We start from the raw sequence: 18,825 nt of genomic DNA, 5'->3' as shown, positions 1-18,825 counted from the left end.
AAAGATATACTCAACAAATTGTAACACCTCCGTAAAGATCTTATTAAAAATACAATTTGCATTCGTTCTTTTTAGCCCCTTACCTAGATATTATATACATATTGGACAATTGGACAGTAACAAGAAATCACTCAGTATATACAGGGTGATTTATTTTGACGTACCCACATAAGTATGTACATATTACATACATAATAAATGCGAATGTGCTGAGAAACAATAATGTGGATGTCTATTTACGGGTGTAGTAGGTGTCAAGCAAAGCAATGAAAATCCTAAATTATTTATTAGGTACTACATACCTAACGTGCGAACAAATGAAAGCTTACGGTGTTTTTATTACAGCTTGTGTGAAGAATATATTATCTTTGTTGTAAGGGAGTGCAGTTATTAGTTTCTAATAGCTGACTCTTAGTTCAAATGATGAGAATCCAGAATAAAACTATGAACAATAAAATTTAGTTTACTAGTAAGGAAAATAATTCAAGCTGCAGTGGCGTAACGAGGATTTGTAAAAGAGGAGTGGGTCAACGTAAAAAAAATGCTAAAACTGCTAATTAGGTATGTAAAATAAAACTAAAAAATGCCTATAGATTATTAAAATTTATTGTACTAACCTAACCTAACCTATGTGTCCGTGAATTTACGATGATAACTGTACATTTACAATTGTTAGTTATTATAAAACGTTAATGTTAACTTTATAACATATTGCTTGCTGTTTCTACTGCGCTATAATATATATATATATATATATATATGTACCTATGTATTCTCGTACATGTATACATTCGTTTTAACCGGAAAGAGAATCTGGAAATAAATCACACGGTGTTATTTAACACGCCAAGAAAATAATACTAGGGGATTTCCTATACTGAAGGAATCTATGGAAGGTCTTTTGTTTGCTTTTGCTAAGCGAAGCCAGAAAAATGATCGATAGACTACAAAGGGTCTCGACGTATTGGTTATTAATTACCTATTTCAATTTTATTAAAATAATTTAGAAATCCTTCTCTTTTAGGGATTCCCAACCTAATAACTACAGCTCGTAAAGTCAAAATAATCGACAGTACTTCTTAAGGGTAAAAATGGCAAAACGGAAAAGGGTTCTGTGATCTAAATTTAACGTCAAAACAATTGGCTTTAGTTTATAAAAGTTTTTATACTTTTCAAACGTAGGTACCTTAAACAAATAGCTAAAATCTGAGAGAGGTACCATACTTCAATTGACATTAATCCAGAAAAATCTTCATACATTTGAAGGGCTCCGCAGACAAATGGAAAAGAACCGGGGTGAAGATTTTAGAAAGATATTCGAACTTTTTAAGGCAAAATGGAAGATGATTCCGTGATCTAAATCTAACGTCAAAACAACTGGCTTTAGTTTATAAAAGTTTTTATACTTTTTAAACGTAGGTACCTTAGTCAAATAGCTAGTCTGATAGAGGTTCCTTACTTTGATTGACTTTAGTCCAGCAAAATCTTTATTGATTTTAAGGGTTCTGTAGCCAAGTGGAATAAAAACCGGGTGAAAAATTTGGAAAAATTTTCAGACTTCTTAAGGGTTAAGGCAAAATGGAAGACGATTCCGTGATCTGAATCTAACGTCAAAACAACTGGCTTTAGTTTATAAAAGTTTTTATACTTTTCAAACGTAGGTACCTTAGTCAAATAGGTAAAATCTGATAGAGGTTCCTTACTTTAATTGGCTGTAGTCCAGTAAAATCTTCATTGATTTTAAGGGTTCTTAAATCAAGAGAAAAAAAACCGGGTGAAAAATTTAGAAAAATTTCGGACTTGTTAAGGGTTAAGGTAAAATGAAAGATGATTCCGTGATCTGAATCTAACGTCAAAGAACTGGCTTTAGTTTATAAAAGTTTTTATACTTTTCAAACGTAGGTACCTTAGTCAAATAGGTAAAATCTGATAGAGGTTCCTTACCTTAATTGACTTTAGTCCAGAAAGATCTTTATACATTTTAAGGGTTCCACGACCAAATGGAAAAAATTTAGAAAAATGTTTGAGCTTCTTAAGGCAAAATGGAAATGAGTTATATCTGCTAACTCTGATTCCCTTACTATTTTGCCATATTTACCGCTAATTGTTACATAGATTCATTTTAATTAAATTTTGCATGTTGATGCTTCAGAAAGGGTATTTCCGTATTTATAATCCGGTACATGAGTACCTCTGTCGTTTTCAAACTAAAAACAGCCCCATGGTATTTAGGCACTTTCAATCAAAAGCATCTTTGGAATAATCATGAAAAATTGTTGAAATTGTTAGACGACTGCGAAACCGAATGGAATGAATGTTGGACCGGCTCTTGTCGGCCTTCATAATTTTCACTTTCAGGTATGACAAATAGGCTTTCCATTTGTTTGTTTTCAACGTTCCTTTTCAGTTTACGCAAACAAATAGCTTTTTGCTCTCTTATGCATCTTCTCGGCATTTATATGTATCTATCTATAGGTACAATATACACAATACAGGGTGTAATAGTTTCTATTGTTACTACGTTGTCGCACCGCAAGTTAAATAAATAATATATTTACCTATGTATGTAGGTACGGTATGATGTATGTATCTACATTCATGCTATTGATGAAAATGTTTCTATATTTTAAATACTAACATGTCATTCTGCACTTTTGATTATTCTAAAAGCCATACTGGCTGGTTTTAAACCTGCCACAATGTGCATACTCTCAGGTCTGTTTTTAATAAAACTTTCTCGTTCCACCATAAAATTTAATATCTATAGAAGGCTGCATTTTCATCTCACATCTCCGCTGAATATATCATTCTTGTTAAATATTCTGGAAGACGTTCATTTTAAAACTGTAAATGAGGGAAAAAGTGTTTGGACCAAACGTTAGATAGAATCCAAATTCAAAATAAAAATCTCGGCGTATTATAAAATACTTAAGTTTGCTATAGGCCTACCACATATTAGGTATTTCATTTTAAAGATGTTCATTATTGTTGTAAATAAAGTCGTCAATAGTTTTCACTTAGTGACTTTATACCAAAAGTTATCTTCGTTTTATTTCCGTATTTCTTTTTTCTACTTTCTACGTTTAAAAATGTTCTCAAAAAAGGCATTTATAACTGTCACGTCGTCTAAAAGGGAACTGGGAGATTTACGTCAACTTGACAGGTTTTCTTAAAAATTTAAATACGTATCCATTGCGCTCAAACAATTTATTATTTTGTCTGGATAGATACGTTTCTAACATACGTATAATATACCTACTCATGTCTATTTTCTTTGAAAATGTCACAAATCTCTAAAATGATTGTAGTGAACTGTGTCGAATGCATGTTCGGTTTGTGGATATATTTTTACTTTTGTTAAAGGCATTGCATCGAACTTCAGCTCCGGCAGTTATTCTTTCATATGTGTAGGCATTTGTGATTTGTTAAAGTACCACGTATTGTAGGAAATAGTTTCGTTATAAGAATTGTAAAAATAAAACATAAACGCAAACGCGTATCGTAGTCTTGATTTCACACATTTACTTTTGTTCTTACACTTTGTCTTAGTTTTGGTTTTGCTACTGCCATTTACAGTCGAATTTTTTTGTTTTTTATACTAAAAAGCTGAAAATTCCAACGCCAAGACAGGACAATTTTTTCGGCACGTTTAGTATCGTGTTTTGGCGTTGGGGTTTTGAGCTTTTGAAAGCTTGCCAGTCTCCTAGATTAGTTTTTAAGCTTGATGTTCCTTATACTAATTTCATTTTTTATGAAAGTTTGGACATTAGTAACTATTTTTTGAAAATATGATAATTTTACACGTTTAGAACATATTACCAAAATCTATCTCCTTTCATCATCATCATCATCATAAGGTCATCAGTCCTAAGACTGGTTGGACACGTACCTCCACTCTTTCCTATCCCGAGCTAAACTTCGCATTTCCCTAAAACTAGAACAACCCACATCCTTCACTATTTGCGAACAGTAATCTAATCTAGGTCTACCTCTACCCCTCCTAACTCCTGTTTCTGCTTCTAATATGTCTCTGACTAGACCTTCATGCCTAAGAAGGTGTCCTACCAACCTATCTCGCCTATTGTTTATTGACTTCCATAGAGTCCTCTGTTCTCCTATTCTTTCCAATACCTCTTCATTTCTAACCTTTTTTACCCACGATATCCTCATCATCCGCCTATAACACCACATTTCGAACGCTTCTAACCTTTTCTTTTCCGCCGCTCCCACTGTCCATGTTTCGCACCCGTACAACGCCGTGCTCCAAACATACACCTTTAACAACCTTTTTCGAATTTCTAAATTAACCGTTCGCGAGCATAGAAGTGACTTCTTTTTATTAAAGGCGACACGACCCTGCGCTATCCTCTGCTTTATATCCCTACTACTCCTTCCATCCTCACTTATCTGACTTCCTAGGTATCTAAAATCAGCCACTTCTTCTAATTTTTCGTCTCCTATCTTTATATTCGCTCTTTCCCTACTTTTTCTTCCCTTGCATATCAGTATTTTAGTTTTGCTTTTATTTATTTTCATACAGTACTGATCTGTCAGTACCGCTTCCATTTTATTTAAAGCTATCTCTAGGTCCTCCTTCCTAGATGCTAATACTGCTATATCATCTGCAAATCTAAGCATACTAATCTTTTGCCCTTGCACATCTATCCCTACAGTTGTACTGTCTTTAATGATGTTGATGGCGTCTTCGATGTATAGATTAAAAAGTAGCAGTGACAGTGTGCATCCCTGCCTGACTCCCTTCCTAATATTTACTTCTCTACGTTGCATCCCCAGCTCTATAACTGCCTGTTGCTCTGTCTCCTTTATTGATTTTAAATTTCATTTTTATTTGAGAATATCACAGTTAACCAAATGGCAGATAAGGAAGTATTTTTACTATTTAACATGAAACTATGTTGCTCACAATAAAACTTTACGTAGATTCCATCAGTAGCGTGATTCGGGCGTAATCCATCGGCTTTATTCTTTTCAGAATATCGGGTTTGATCCATTTTGCGCGACTTGGTTTAAGGTAATTTGATGATGCTAGAATTTACAGTTGTCGGTATTGGTTTTTGTTTTCGGTTTTGCATTGTGCATTTTCGATAAAAAGCCAGTTTTCATATTTTCTTCACCGAACCGGACTAAATTCTGAATGCGCATTTAAAAATTGATTAGTAATTTTGAAATGGAAGCTTCGTTTTACGCGATAGTCTTTTTAATCGCTTCAGTAATCACGAAACTCACTGCTTTATTTTACGAAATGTTTACCGAGAAATTGCGTTGCGCCTATGGGTTGTATTTTGAGATAAGATGAAGAACGCAGTCTCATGGTTTAGATCGAAATTGTACGTATTGCCTGTGAATTTGAATGTACTAATTCGATGGCGTTACGCCGGGATATTGTAATCGTAATAAACTTCTAAACTTTGCTATATTCTCTCCGAGAACGTTAAGCTGTTTCTGCTTTACTACGAATTTGGAGAATTTTGTCCGTTTTAGGGTAAGCCTGAAGGTTTACGAATGGGGGTATAAAGGAAAGTAAAAAAAGGTTAAATCTAACTGACGTTTTGAGATTTACAGATAAATTTGGCTTACAGACAATCCCGTTTTTGTCCATGTCTGTCTTCTACTACTTTTACTTTATCAAAATTTAAATGAAATTACCGTCTTAATAATAATTAATCGGTTATGTTTTTATAAATGTTCTTTTTTTCCGTTTTAGTCTGCCGTTCAAAAATTATATTTGTTTTGTTTCTGTTGCTGGTAAAATTAGGATTGGTATGGACTTACTTTGTTCCTTTTCCATTTATTTCCTTTTTGGTCAACAGTGCATGAAAGGTTACAATATATTAGTTTAACGGGCGTTTTGCATTTCGTGATGAAATCGTGCATATTATTAAACAGCGCTGAGTTTTTATCTGGAAAAAGGGTAGAATGCAAATAGGCATTCCGTTAGTATGCAAATAGAGCTTCATAACCGGCTAATCCAATACACAGGTACCTATACCTATACGTTTTTTATTTCCACTCTGAAAATTCAATATAAACCTAAACGTTGACTCTGCCAACTTACAATGCTATTCCATTCTAAAAACCTAAATTTTCAATGTTTGCTGCTGGCAGAAGTTGGCACGTTTCGGAAAACGAAAACTGCAAAATAATCGTTGATATAATTTTCCTATGAAGGCATGATGGTCTAGTCAGAGATATATTAGAGGTGGACCTAGATTAGATTACTGTTCGCAAATAATTAAAGATGTGAGTTGTTCTAGTTTTAGGGAAATGCGAAGTTTAGCTCAGGATAGGAAAGAGTGGAGGTGCGTGTCCAACCAGTCTTAGGACTGACGACCCTATGATGATGACGATGACTTCATTAGAGCGTGCTGTATTCGTAATTTATCGTAGTTGTAGTAGACGGTAAATGAGGATATTATATGTATGCTTATATTATTTAAGATATTAGGAAAGTTATAAAAAAATACTTTTGATTTGTTAGAAGTAGCCGGTTTCCAACGATATGTCATATAAACCAGGAAAATACGATTAATAAAAAGTAGTCAGTATTTATTAGGAGGAGACAAAAGATAGGTTAATTTAGAAATTCGCAAAAGGTTTTTTAAAGTGAATGTTTGGAGCGCGACGCTGTATGGGTGCGAAACATGGACAATGGGCGTGGCGGAAAAAAAAGGGAAGCGTTCGAAATGTGGTGTTATAGGCGGATGATGAGGATATTGTGGGTAGAAAAGGTTAGAAATGAAGAGGTATTGGAAAGAATAGGAGAACACAGGACTCTATGGAAGTCAATAAGAAATAGGCGAGATAGGTTAGTAGGACACCTTCTCAGGCATGAAGGTCTATTCAGAGACATATTAGAGGCAGATACGGAAGTTAGGAGGGGTAAAGGTAGACCTAGATTAGATTACTGTTCGTAAATAGTTAAGGATGTGGGTTGTTCTAGTTTTAGGAAAATGCGAAGATTAACTCAGGATAGAAAATAGTGGAGGTACGTGTCCAACCAGTCTTAGGACTGACGATCTTATGATGATAATGAATATATTGTACTACGACAAACAGATGAAGGACTCGTTGTATATTCTTTCGTAGAAGTCTGTTTTTAATTTTAAGATATAGAACGAATTCCAGCATTATATTATTTCTGATTATTGTAAAATCACGTCATGAAATATAGACTTAATTCGTCAGTAGAAAAAAAAATGTGAGTTTAAATCAGCGGACAGACAAAGTACATTATTAAGTTATTGCGATTTAAAATACGTATGTACGTTCGAGGAATAGTCACGCAATGTTATAATATCACCTATGTAGGTCGTTATGTAATACCTGATACATATACCCTGTGCATTTTCACGTAGATGTGTACAACTAGCGTGCCATGGTCAAGAAGTGTTCCAATTTTAGAAAAGACGCGTGATGCATACTCGTTTGTGTGTGTTATTTTTAGATTTTCAGGAAAAAAGAAAATGTTTAATTATTTTATTTTTGAACGTGTTCTAATTAGAAAAACTGACATGCAACATTGTCATATTAAAATTCGTACTGATAAGGCTTATTTGAAATGAAAGAGTGTAAGCGATAGAGACGGCGGCTAATTCCCTGATCCTTGTTTGAAATTCGTTACAATTTGAATACGTGGAGTATAAAAGTCCTAAAATGGGAATGACCGTACATTTTGGTAATATTAACCATTAACTGCGAAGTCACATTTGGTGCCTTTATTAATGTACCTACATGCTACCTGAAAGTCATAAAGTACGTCATTGTATAAGAAATTAGCGCATACGCTGGTAAAATAGCCAGCTGCTACTTTTTCGTACAGCATATTGTCACTGTTACGCTTTGTTTAAAAAGCCCGATGTGCATTTTGTCGAGAGGAAAAACTTCCCTATACAACTACCGCCATTTGGGGGTAAATTAATTAGATCAACTTTGAAATAAATAGACTGTGAGGTATTGCAAACATCCATATAATACATTTAATAACAGCAGTTATTAAATACAAAGTTTAGAAATATTTGTCAATACATTTTAAGCTGTTCAACCGTTAACTTTGCTGTTGATCAAGATCGGCATTGGTTTTGATTTTGTCGAAGGCACAGAATCAAGACTAATACCGCACTTGCATTAACTAGACCAAAATTAAGACTTAATGTGCAGGACCAAAGCCAGGAGTGACTCCATGTCTGGAAAGCTTCGCCAAGAACAAAACCGTTGCAAAAGTATGACTTCTTTATACAAATGAATGTTTATGATTTTCATTTTTGTTTTTTTTTTTCAAACATTATTTATAAGTTGCATGGTGTAAAAAAATAATGATTATTAATTTTCAATAATAAAAAATTAAAAAGTATCAAGCAAGTTTCGTCTACAACACCAACTATTACATCGAGGATACTGATCAAGACCAACTAAATTCGAGCAAAACCAAGACCAAGATCGAAGATACGTTAAGGAAGATCAAGACCAAATCGGATCGTGCAAGACCAAGATCCAAGACCGTAATTTTTGTAGTTCTGGTCTGTGTTATTATTCATCAACAGTTGAGTTGCTTTTAGATTTTACCTTTTAAAGCGAAACAATCCTGGTCATCAGTGCTAAAATGTTAGGTTTTAATTAAATCTTAACGCTTTAAAATGGAAAAAGAGATTTTGTTGCAGTTCCTTAAGTTTGTATTAAGGATATGTGCCAACTGAAAGAATTAGAAAAATAAAGCAGGAAGTTTTCCTCCGGCTTTCAATTGCTACGACATATAGCGGCAATCGTTGTCTTGTGTAAGCAAAAGAAGGAAAAGTACTATAAGGAGCAATCGTGGGGTCAGGGCCGTTGTACGTACAAAAGAATTGTGTACAACAACTCGTAAAGACGACCTACTCAAAATGTTTAATGAAGAGAAGAAATAAGGAAATGAAAAATATGTCAAGCGCCAGCAAAAGTTAGCAACTAAAAAACTTAATCATACAATAGGATAGGGCCATACGAATTTTACTCTAATTACTGAAAAATTAATATAGTATACTGAAGTATTTCTAATTGAATAATTTTAGTAAAAGGTCGAAGATCTATATAAATTTTTATGATAATCTTATTTGAAAATGACAGGAATAGGCAGTTAAAAAAAAATTATTCCTAAAATTTTCGCATTCGGTATAATTTTTATTGAAAGCAATAACTTAACAATATCCAAGAATAGTTAGAAAATCAGAGACGATAACAATTTCGAAAGAAATAGAAGAATTTCAATCAAAACGTTTTCGAGCATTTTTTGTAGCATTTTAGGTGACCTATCACCTCACTCAGTGGAGTATATGAAAAAAGTCTTGCGTAGCGAGTGAGTAGATACATTTTCCACTTTAGATGTTGTCATTTCTGTTTTTGGCTCTGCATTTGACGTCTTCACTTTTAATAAGTTAAGTTATTATGATGTAGTACAGAGAGACTATAAAAGTTCCTTGTGGGCTACGGAAACTTATTGACGATATGTATGAAACTTATGAGTGCTGTCTATGAGTATTTCTCAGAATAAGTATGAATATTGGTTTATTTTGTGCGGCCGACACTTAAGTATACAGAGTGTTCAACATTTTTAACTGAGTGAACGCGTCTTAAAAGCTTTCGAGTAGGTACCTGCTTCCTTTTTTCGAGAAAGAAATCTATCAAAATTCTTGGGTTGTTTCTGACAGGATAATTAAATTACCGAGAAGTTATTTAGGGGTATCATGTTGTTTATAAAACACTTAAGAACAATGTGGAATTTGTTTTTGTCGTGCGATTACGAGTGATTTATCTATTTCTGTATATAAAAAAAAGTAAGATTTCCCCATCTATCACTGCAGGATGTTCGCTAATCTTCTGTAATACTGTTCATTTCAAAGCAATCCCGCATTTCTAGACAAATATTCCCCAGAAGTTTCCAGTTAAGTAAACATATTGGATTTGTCACGCAGTTTACATCTCCTTCTATCTCCGCCACCGTTAATGCCCTTCTACAAAAAGTTACAGTATAATTTGACAAAAGGGCAAAAAGCCGCTTTTATATGAAACCTTCTAGTGCTTCTAACATTAAATCTAAAATTGAATTGAAAACATTTTTAAACTTGTTATTTATTTATTTATATATAAGTATAATTTTAGTTGATAGTGACATTTGAGTTTTGTATTTTTCCGGTTATCGTAGCGCAACTTTTCCCACTTTGTAATTAGTGTAATTAATAAGATTTAGTGTCTGTGACGGACAGAATTCGGTGCTATTGGCGGTATATTTTTACGGTCGATGGGAATTGTGTCAACGGCTTTTAAAATGTTAACCAATTGACAACATTACTGTGTTAATTTTTAACATCACCGGGCGCAAAAACTGGACTAATATTTCAGCTAGTCCTGTAACTGGGAAGATAATTGCTTTGATATATGCAGTATATACGTATGACATTGTTGAAAATTCCATTGTATATTCATTGATAACGGACCAAAACGAAATAGATATACCTGCATAATTACTTATTTATCTATAAACTTCATGCATAAACCCGCATATTTCTATATTCCGGTTCATTAAAACTTGAACAGACTACGGTAATAATAATAGCAAATTTATCACTAATAAATAATTTTATGAGGTATTTATTAGTGTTTAGGTAGTCGATATATTATTTCTGACTGAGTATAGTTTACCTGGTTTGAATGTACTTGTCAGTTCTTAGAAATTGTTTGTTTTCAATTAAAAACTCGGATTAATCGATAAAAGAAAGTATACAAAGTAATAGATATTGATCATCTGTTGTAGTAAAATCGTTATCATAAGGTCTTCAACCCCAAGACTGGTTGGACACGCACCTCCTGAGCTAAACTTCACATTTCCCTAAAACTAGAACAACTCGCATCCTTAACTATTTGCGAACAGTGATCTAATCTAGGTCTACTTATACCCCTCCTAACTCCTGTTTCTGCCTCTAATATGTCTCTGACTAGACCTTCATGCCTGAGAAGGTGTCCTACTAACCTATCTCGCATATTTCTTATTGATTTCTATAGAGTCCTCTGTTCTCCTATTCTTTCTAATACCTCTTCATTTTTAACCTTCTCTATCCACGGTATCCTCATCATTCGCCTGTAACGCCACAGTTCGAACGTTTCTTTTACGCCGCGCTCACTGCCCATACTTCGCACCTGTATAGCGCCGCGCTCCAAACATACACCTTTAACAATCTTTTTCGAATTTCTAAATTCATCGTTCGCGAGTATAGAAGTGACTTCTTTTTATTGAAGGCGGCTCGACCCTACGCTATTGTGTGCTTTATATCTCTACTACTACTTCCGTCCTGACTTTCTAGATACCTATAATCGTAGTTGTAGTAATAGTCAAAATTGGAATATGCTTTCTCCAGTTTCATTTTATTTGCATTAAAAGTTTTTTTGAGTACGCGCATAAACTGTAAAATATTGATTTTTATTTCGTACTTGTTTAATTTATTGAGGGGCTACGATGACATACTCAGTAACGGATGACTAACGAGCTAGCTGCGATTAATTTAAATTCAAATGAATACTGAGATTTTACAATTATATTTGATAATTTCGGCCACAGTAAAAGAGGTGCTATAAATGTGCCCGCATATGTCATAAATAATGTTGGCGCTTGAATTTTATATCTGGTGCTCTACGTGGAACACCAGATTTAATGCATTCTCCTTAGGATTTATCACTGGCTCTCGCAAAAAAATTATTTCCAACGAAAGCCCCGCTTTGGCTTTCGAATCGACAAAAAGAAAAAAAACAACTTCACCTCGCTTACAATACGACATATTACATCTGACCCTTGCCTAATGTAGGAATCAGACTAATTATACATGGCTGGCAAAGCAAACAGCCAAAGAAGAAACGTGTATATTTGTATTTAAAACGTATTATACGTACGGCGATACTTATTTATAGCAGTGGTAACTTTAAAAAAATTGAAATCAGGAATTTTGAATACCAAATAAAGGAAAAGGCTCGTCTCGTGTTAAAGAACAGCTTTTAGGACAGAAACTCTTCATTATTCATTACCATTTTTTATCTTTTTTCTCTAACGCTTGATATAAAATAATCTTTTACTTGTTTTGTAAAATGGAGGCAGACAGAAAAATTTTGAGTATTACAAACTTTGAATTAATTAAATTACACCTTTTTCCATGAATTTTTAATCATTATCTAACTTCAGATTAATTGCCTTCCGTTATAAAACAATAAGGTTCTCTAGTATGAAAGTGATTCTTGTTTTGAAAAATTATTGTTGTACATCTTTGCAAATCCTCAAATAGAAAAATAAAAAATTTACAGTTTGATTCAGGCTATTCTCCCACCCTAATGTGCCACATCCCTGTATTAACTTCTACACTTTTACACTTAGTAATGCCGGTTTATGGCTACGTAGACGTAGAAATTAAAAACAACATCTTAAGTGACAAACGCTGATGATCAGAATGTTGTATGTTTTATGTATGTAATAACAACCCCTTGCAGTAAAAGTAGGTTCTCTTTAATAGTTAATTTACTGGTGACAACGGAACAATTAATATTTTAAATTATCTGAAATTACATCACATAATTTCTATTGTAAATGTTTTTAAAATGTACAAGCAAAAAAAACTGTATTTTATTAAAGATACCTACATGATAATGCATGCATATACATATAGGTGTGTATGATAATCATATTACTAAATGAAATTGCTACTTTCTTCGACAAGGTTTTGTTTTTTGTAGTTTAATATTCCTTTCTCTTTAGCAACTAATACTTAAAGCAGTATGTAGAAGGTTTTCTCCAATAAACAATTTTTCCTGCCGAATTGACACACTCAATTTCGGAGTGGTTGAATTTACATTTTGACTTAATGAATTCTCCTACCTGTCGTAATGACATACACATAGAAATTTCATCCCTAATGATATAAAAATATATGTTTTATTGAATATAAAATTATGCACCAAAAGGAATAAAATTCGGCATTGCCTCTCGGGCGTGAACTACCACCCGAGCCGAAGGCGAGCCCCCACACCACCGGGGTGTGGGGAGTGCTGTATTTTTTTCCTAAGGCTTGTGTTTAATTTCTTTTACCATACCGCTATCTAAAGTACAATGATTTTTTCTATTTTCAGGGTCGAGAACACATTACAACCGCCTAGGTAAGAAACCTTATTCACTGTTTATTAGGAAAGTATTTTATAGAACCATCTCGAAGGCAAATTTGTATAAGGCTGCTTGCACACTCGCCCAATGGTCGTCATCGCACTAGAAGCAGTAGCAGCTAACGCCGTGTCCTAGGTAAACACGAGATTAAACGCTTCTTTCACACAAACGGTTTTCTAACGGTAACCGTGTCGTAGCCGTGCCGTAATTTCACAAGGTTTAGTTTTGTTTTGATGCATGTTGTTAATAATGGTATGGCATAATCGCAGAAAAACACAAAAAACAAGAAGATTTTGGATTCTTCCGCTACTCGAAAACAGACAAGTGATAAGCGAATTTGTAACATTATTTTATAGCTCCAAATTGTTCAAAAAGTGTAATTAGCAACTCATTATCTATTTCAATAACCGTTATTTCGATATACTGTATAATTTCTTCGGTCTAACTGCACAATTCAGAGAGAAAAACGATTCTGATTACAATCTTTGCCGTGTGAACAAACGGGATGTGTGCATAATAAAACAATGTATTAGTACTATACACGGCACCAAGTGTATCTGTAAAAGAAACCTTGCACTTAACCCATCTAAAAATAATGCAACAGTTGCGGCATAGTGTTATCATGAAACTGAAAATTTTAATGAAAACTAAAAAGAAGAGGTAAAGTAAACATGAAATTTATAGAGATTGCATTTTGGAGAACTTGATCATCTGTACCCGCAGTTACGGGTAGATGAAAATGCCTTTCGTCAATATACCACAATGACTCCAACTACATTCAATTATACGTATAGTTGAAGCAATACGTGATTTTTGTTATCATTGTTCAAATAATTTTCAAAATTCGATCCTTATAGCGCAGATTACACTTAGTCTACAAGATATTTCTGAAATAAGTATTTCTATCATTCTAGATCGACGATAACTGCAGGGAGAAATAAACAGTTTGATTTTTAAAGCATTAAGTGTGTTGCGACAACGCAAATCTAAATGCACTGATTCTACACACTTTTCAGCATAATCATCCCCTTTTATAATCAAGTTTTCATCTAATGGTAATTTAACGTGCGCTTTTTTATGTCTATATGGTTTTCCCTGTTTTAACCATAAATAATTCAGCACCACTATATAACCTCCCTCTTTTATAGTTCGGTAGATTGTTTTCATACAATTTAACGTGCGCGTTTTTACGTATACACCGTTTTCGCTATTTTAACCATGAATAATTCGGTAGCGGCCTTATTTGAAGTCATACTCGTAATCTGTAGGCACCATTCACTTCTACGCATATTTTTACATAATCACCTTTTTTATAGTTGAGTAGGTTGTTTTCATATAATCGTAATTTAACGTGCGCTTTTTTGCGGCTACACCAGTTTCCCTATTTTAAAGACACCATCAAATTCTGTACACTTTTTTACATAATCACCCTTGAAATCATCTTCGAAATCTGGAGACACCATCTTGAAATAGCGTCTAGTCGTCGCTATGAGCTATGCGTTACCGCTTCTAGTGTCGCCAGCAAGTGACCGAGTGTGAAAGCGGTCTTATTACAACAATTTTTCTTCGTTTTACGTCCTCTAATGTCGTTTACAATGTGTCTACTCTTTGCTATTTAAAGACAAACCTATCGATGGAATTCAGGAAGTACTTTCAATTAAAATTATTTCAGTGCTCTCTTTTTATTGGTTTTTGTGTAATTATATTGAAATTTGCAAATACTTAGGGAGCGCAGTCGTGTACATGTGTGATATTTTATTATGTCTAGGTATGTGTTCGTTTTATATTCTTATAACAAAATTAAAGAGAGTATCAACTTATATTTTCCATGACCTGGTGAACGTACTTAAATTTCTCCTACCAAGGGCTTTAGGTATAGTCACTTATTCTATAAAATTGATGTATTATTTTCATGGACAAAGAACACGTTGTAACCCTGAAGGAAACGAAGAACAAAATGTTTGCCGCTTGCTCTTGTGTCTTGTACAGGCGCAATGCTGTTACTTATCAATTAATTAAAGACGAGTTCTCTTGGAAGTAGCAGCTAGAAAAGACCTTTTATATCAGAAAAGCAACGAGGTGAACAAAAACTTTATGTGAAAGTGTTAGGAACGCGTTTGGGCTATTGTACACTTTAGTCATAGTGTGTTCATTGAAGCATTATCCAGATAATTTACCATTAACGATAAGTACCTAAACCTTTGTGTTATACTACTCACGACGGTGACGGTTTGAAATTTCACCATTTATTCGTACAGTTCAATTGTGCTACACACTAATTTTATTCTTGATAATAATTTATATTTTTGAATGAAGAATAATTATTTATTCTTAATTTAGATGCTTTCATTCTCAAAAAAAAATAGGTATTCTTAAATCAGAAATTCTTGATTCATCATCATCATAAGATTGTCAGTCCTAAGACTGGTCGGACACGCACCTCCACTCTTATTCTGAGCTAATCTTCGCCTTTTTTTTTAAAGCTATAACATCCAACATCCTTAACTATTTGTGAACAGTAACCTAATGTAAGTTTACCTCTACTCCTCTTAACTCTTATTTTTGCTTCTAATATTTCTCTGACTAGCCCTTCATGCCTGAGAAGGTGCCCTATCAACCTATTTCACCTTCTCCATAGTGACCTCTGGCCTCCTATTCTTTTTAATACCTCATTTCTAACTTTTTCCTTTCCGCCGCGCCTACCGTCTATGTTTCGCACCCATGTAGCGCCGCACTCTAGACATACACTTTATCAGTTATTTTTGAATTTCTAAATTAACCGTTCGTGAGCATAGAAATGGATTCTTTTTATTGAAGGCGACTCGACCCTGCGCTAGCCTCTGTTTTATATTTCTACTGCTTTTTCGATCCTGAATTATCTGACTTCTTAATAGATACCGAAGATCAGTCACTACTGTCTCTGTATCCCTATATTTTTAAGTATATTTAACATCTTATCCAATTTAACATTGTCCTAAATCTACAAATCCTATGTACGCGCTCTTTGCTTTTTCTATCGTTTTCTCTGTTGTTACCCGTAAAAATAGAATGGCCTCCCGCGTTCCTCTATTTATTCTAAACCCAAAGTGGTCTTCCTCCTTTTTTTTTCATCTTTCTCTGTACTATTTTAGTTAATCCAACCCCTTTTCTTCACTTTTTTTACCGTATTGAAAAATTTTTATGAAAAAAAAATTATTGAAAATAAATTCGGATGGATTTTTAGAACTGTTTTGATGCTGACAAAAACGTAATATGTTCAAAATACTATCTAAAATTGAGGTTTAAATGGATAATTCCGCTTTTTAATTCCGTTTCATACGCATTTGAAATCATTAGTATTACATGTAGTTGAAATTAACGAAATAAATTTAATAACAGTAGATATCCAATATTAGGTATTATGCAATATTTAGTTTACTTGATCTGTCATCCATTATTATTTTCATACGTAAAATGCATTTCGTAAAATTCCAAATTAATCCGCTTATATGCATGTTTATATTCATATATACATCATAAATAAATAAATATGCAGATAAAATCGAATAATATCGCTTCCGGGAAAACAAAAACATTTATTGATAATAAAAAATTGGTTTAATAGAAAATTCTGTTGAATTAGTAAAGTAAATAATGCATCCCAATGAAAAGTGGAACACTTATATAATGATATATTAGGAATGCTTAGAAGTATCCGGTTGAGATATTGGTAAAATTAAGCACTTTATCAAAAACGCCGTGGCTGTTAGAAGATGACGTCATTAATAAATACTCATTTAGCAGTTGTTAGTTTAAAACGAAATTTGCGGGTGAGAAAATGGGCCAATTTTGCAGTCGCTGGTCTGTTACTTGTTTGTACGTTTTACAATTTGCCCAGTCATTCTTCAAAAGCCTCATGACTTTATAGAATGTCTAATTTTGTTATGCACCCGTACATATATCAAACAGGTATGTATTAGAGATGATCTCTGGTTATATGTACTCCTTTTATTTGACGTCTAAAAGGAGAAATCTGTAGTTGAGGCTGGTTTCTGTTTTTCTTGGTCTGAAAGTGACAAACGATACATTTCCATCTACGTCGGCACATTTTTCATAAAAAGCCGTAAATGACACCCAAACCCAACGGTAGCGACGTCGTGGTTTGATCGACTCACTTGTCGCTAGCACAGCAACGACGTAATTATTTCACCATACAGGGTGCTTCGGACACTGAAATTGATTTAAAAATGTCAACCGTCTCTATTTTAATGCCTTCCCCTAATTACCTTTGAAATATTGGCCGCAATAAGTATCACGTTTCGTCGAATAAGTAAGTGTTTTATGTTGGTTTCCTTGATTCTAATAGTTTTTCAGCTCTGTCTCGATTAAAGTACACGAGTAGAGGTTGTTGAGAATTTCATGAACCTTGGACTTCGGTTGTGAGAAACATTGATCTCCATTGCTTACAGTTTACCTACTTGGCGAGGTGTATCTCAGATAAAAATCGAGTCAATCTTTTCTAGTGCACCAGGTGAATTCAATAAGATACCTACCTTTCTCGCGCATGTGGAGGGTCATGAGATTTCGAACTAGCTCTAGATCATAAATTTATTAAGGAGATTCGAATAAATACGTTTAATAAAGTTTGGAAATTTTCTTGTTACTGTATGTGTAGGGAAGTGTGTATGACATTTTAGATTACGGTAATGACGGGTCTATACAATGGCTAAATGACTAATTGCTGTAGGTACTATAGGAAACAGTGTGTACATTCACAAGTAAGAGGAATATTTTTTATTCTTGTCTTTGAAAAAGACTGAAAAATAGTTACCTATCATACAAATCTTTGAACTGTGTTGTTTGTGGATCGTTCAGTGTAAGTCTAGAACGTATTATTCAAGTTTAATTTAAGAAAATTTTTCAAACTGTTCGATTTTCTTAAAATCTCAGTTAGGTATTGAAAATTGTGTCAGTTACGCTGCATTATCCCGAAATTGTGGAAGTGTCAAAACGCTATATTAGAAGATGCTTATCCAAACATCCAAGATGGTTTCTGATTCTTGATAACAATTCGTATTCTTGAAAGTATACCACAAATTTAGAAAGACATTATACATTACAAAGGCAGAAATTTAAAACTGAATTAAATACATATAAATTTTAGCAAGTTGTAAAATAGATTTTTGATTTAAAAGTAGAAATTTAAAACTGCAAAATAGAACTATTTTTTACATAAAATTAGTATCCTAGTTTTTGGTTAATTTTTAATTTAATTTATAACTTGTACAGATATGTCAAAAAGCAGTGGTTTTTGGGTCAGTGATCTGTCGAAAAGGACGGGATTTCGATTTGTTTGAATTGACCCGTATAAAAGTTCTTATCAACTATTTTCCTAATTAATACAGATACATGATAGCAGACACTTTGCTTGAGCTAGTACCAGTGTTATTGTACATAGAGGGAAGTGTTGGACAAGGGAATATAGGGAAAATAATTCTTGTAAAGACGTTTAGGTAAACGCGAAATAGTTGTGAATTGCTCTTGACTCGAGCATTTTAATATCGATTGGGGGAAGAAAAACCATCAAGCTCACGCACAAATAAAACCGGTAGTTTGATAAGTGCTCTTGCTACTGTAAATGTGTTTCATCACTTGCT

The 18,825-nt window shown here is 33.7% G+C and overlaps 1 protein-coding gene across 7 annotated transcripts in view; it reads left to right on the top strand.

Annotated features, from left to right (window-relative positions):
• The window catches only part of LOC108737328 (zwei Ig domain protein zig-8), a 207,079-nt gene that overhangs the window by 87,901 nt on the left and 100,353 nt on the right, over positions 1-18,825 (top strand). For 3 of the 7 annotated variants that reach the window (XM_025975324.1, XM_025975328.1, XM_025975323.1), the window contains 2 exons: positions 8,179-8,240; positions 13,159-13,185. The exons of 1 other annotated variant lie outside the window; for it this stretch is intronic. In XM_025975324.1, the coding sequence (XP_025831109.1) occupies positions 8,201-8,240; positions 13,159-13,185 (67 nt within the window). In that variant the 5' untranslated portion in view covers positions 8,179-8,200. The remainder of the gene's footprint in view (positions 1-8,178; positions 8,241-13,158; positions 13,186-18,825) is intronic. 3 more of the 7 variants (XM_025975341.1, XM_025975317.1, XM_025975321.1) reach the window with 1 other exon arrangement.

The sequence above is a fragment of the Agrilus planipennis genome, unplaced genomic scaffold, assembly GCF_000699045.2.
Source record: "Agrilus planipennis isolate EAB-ADULT unplaced genomic scaffold, Apla_2.0 scaffold90, whole genome shotgun sequence".
Taxonomy (NCBI): domain Eukaryota; kingdom Metazoa; phylum Arthropoda; class Insecta; order Coleoptera; family Buprestidae; genus Agrilus; species Agrilus planipennis.
The sequence above is the reverse complement of the archived record's forward strand: the minus strand, read 5'-3'. Positions and strand labels throughout refer to the sequence as shown.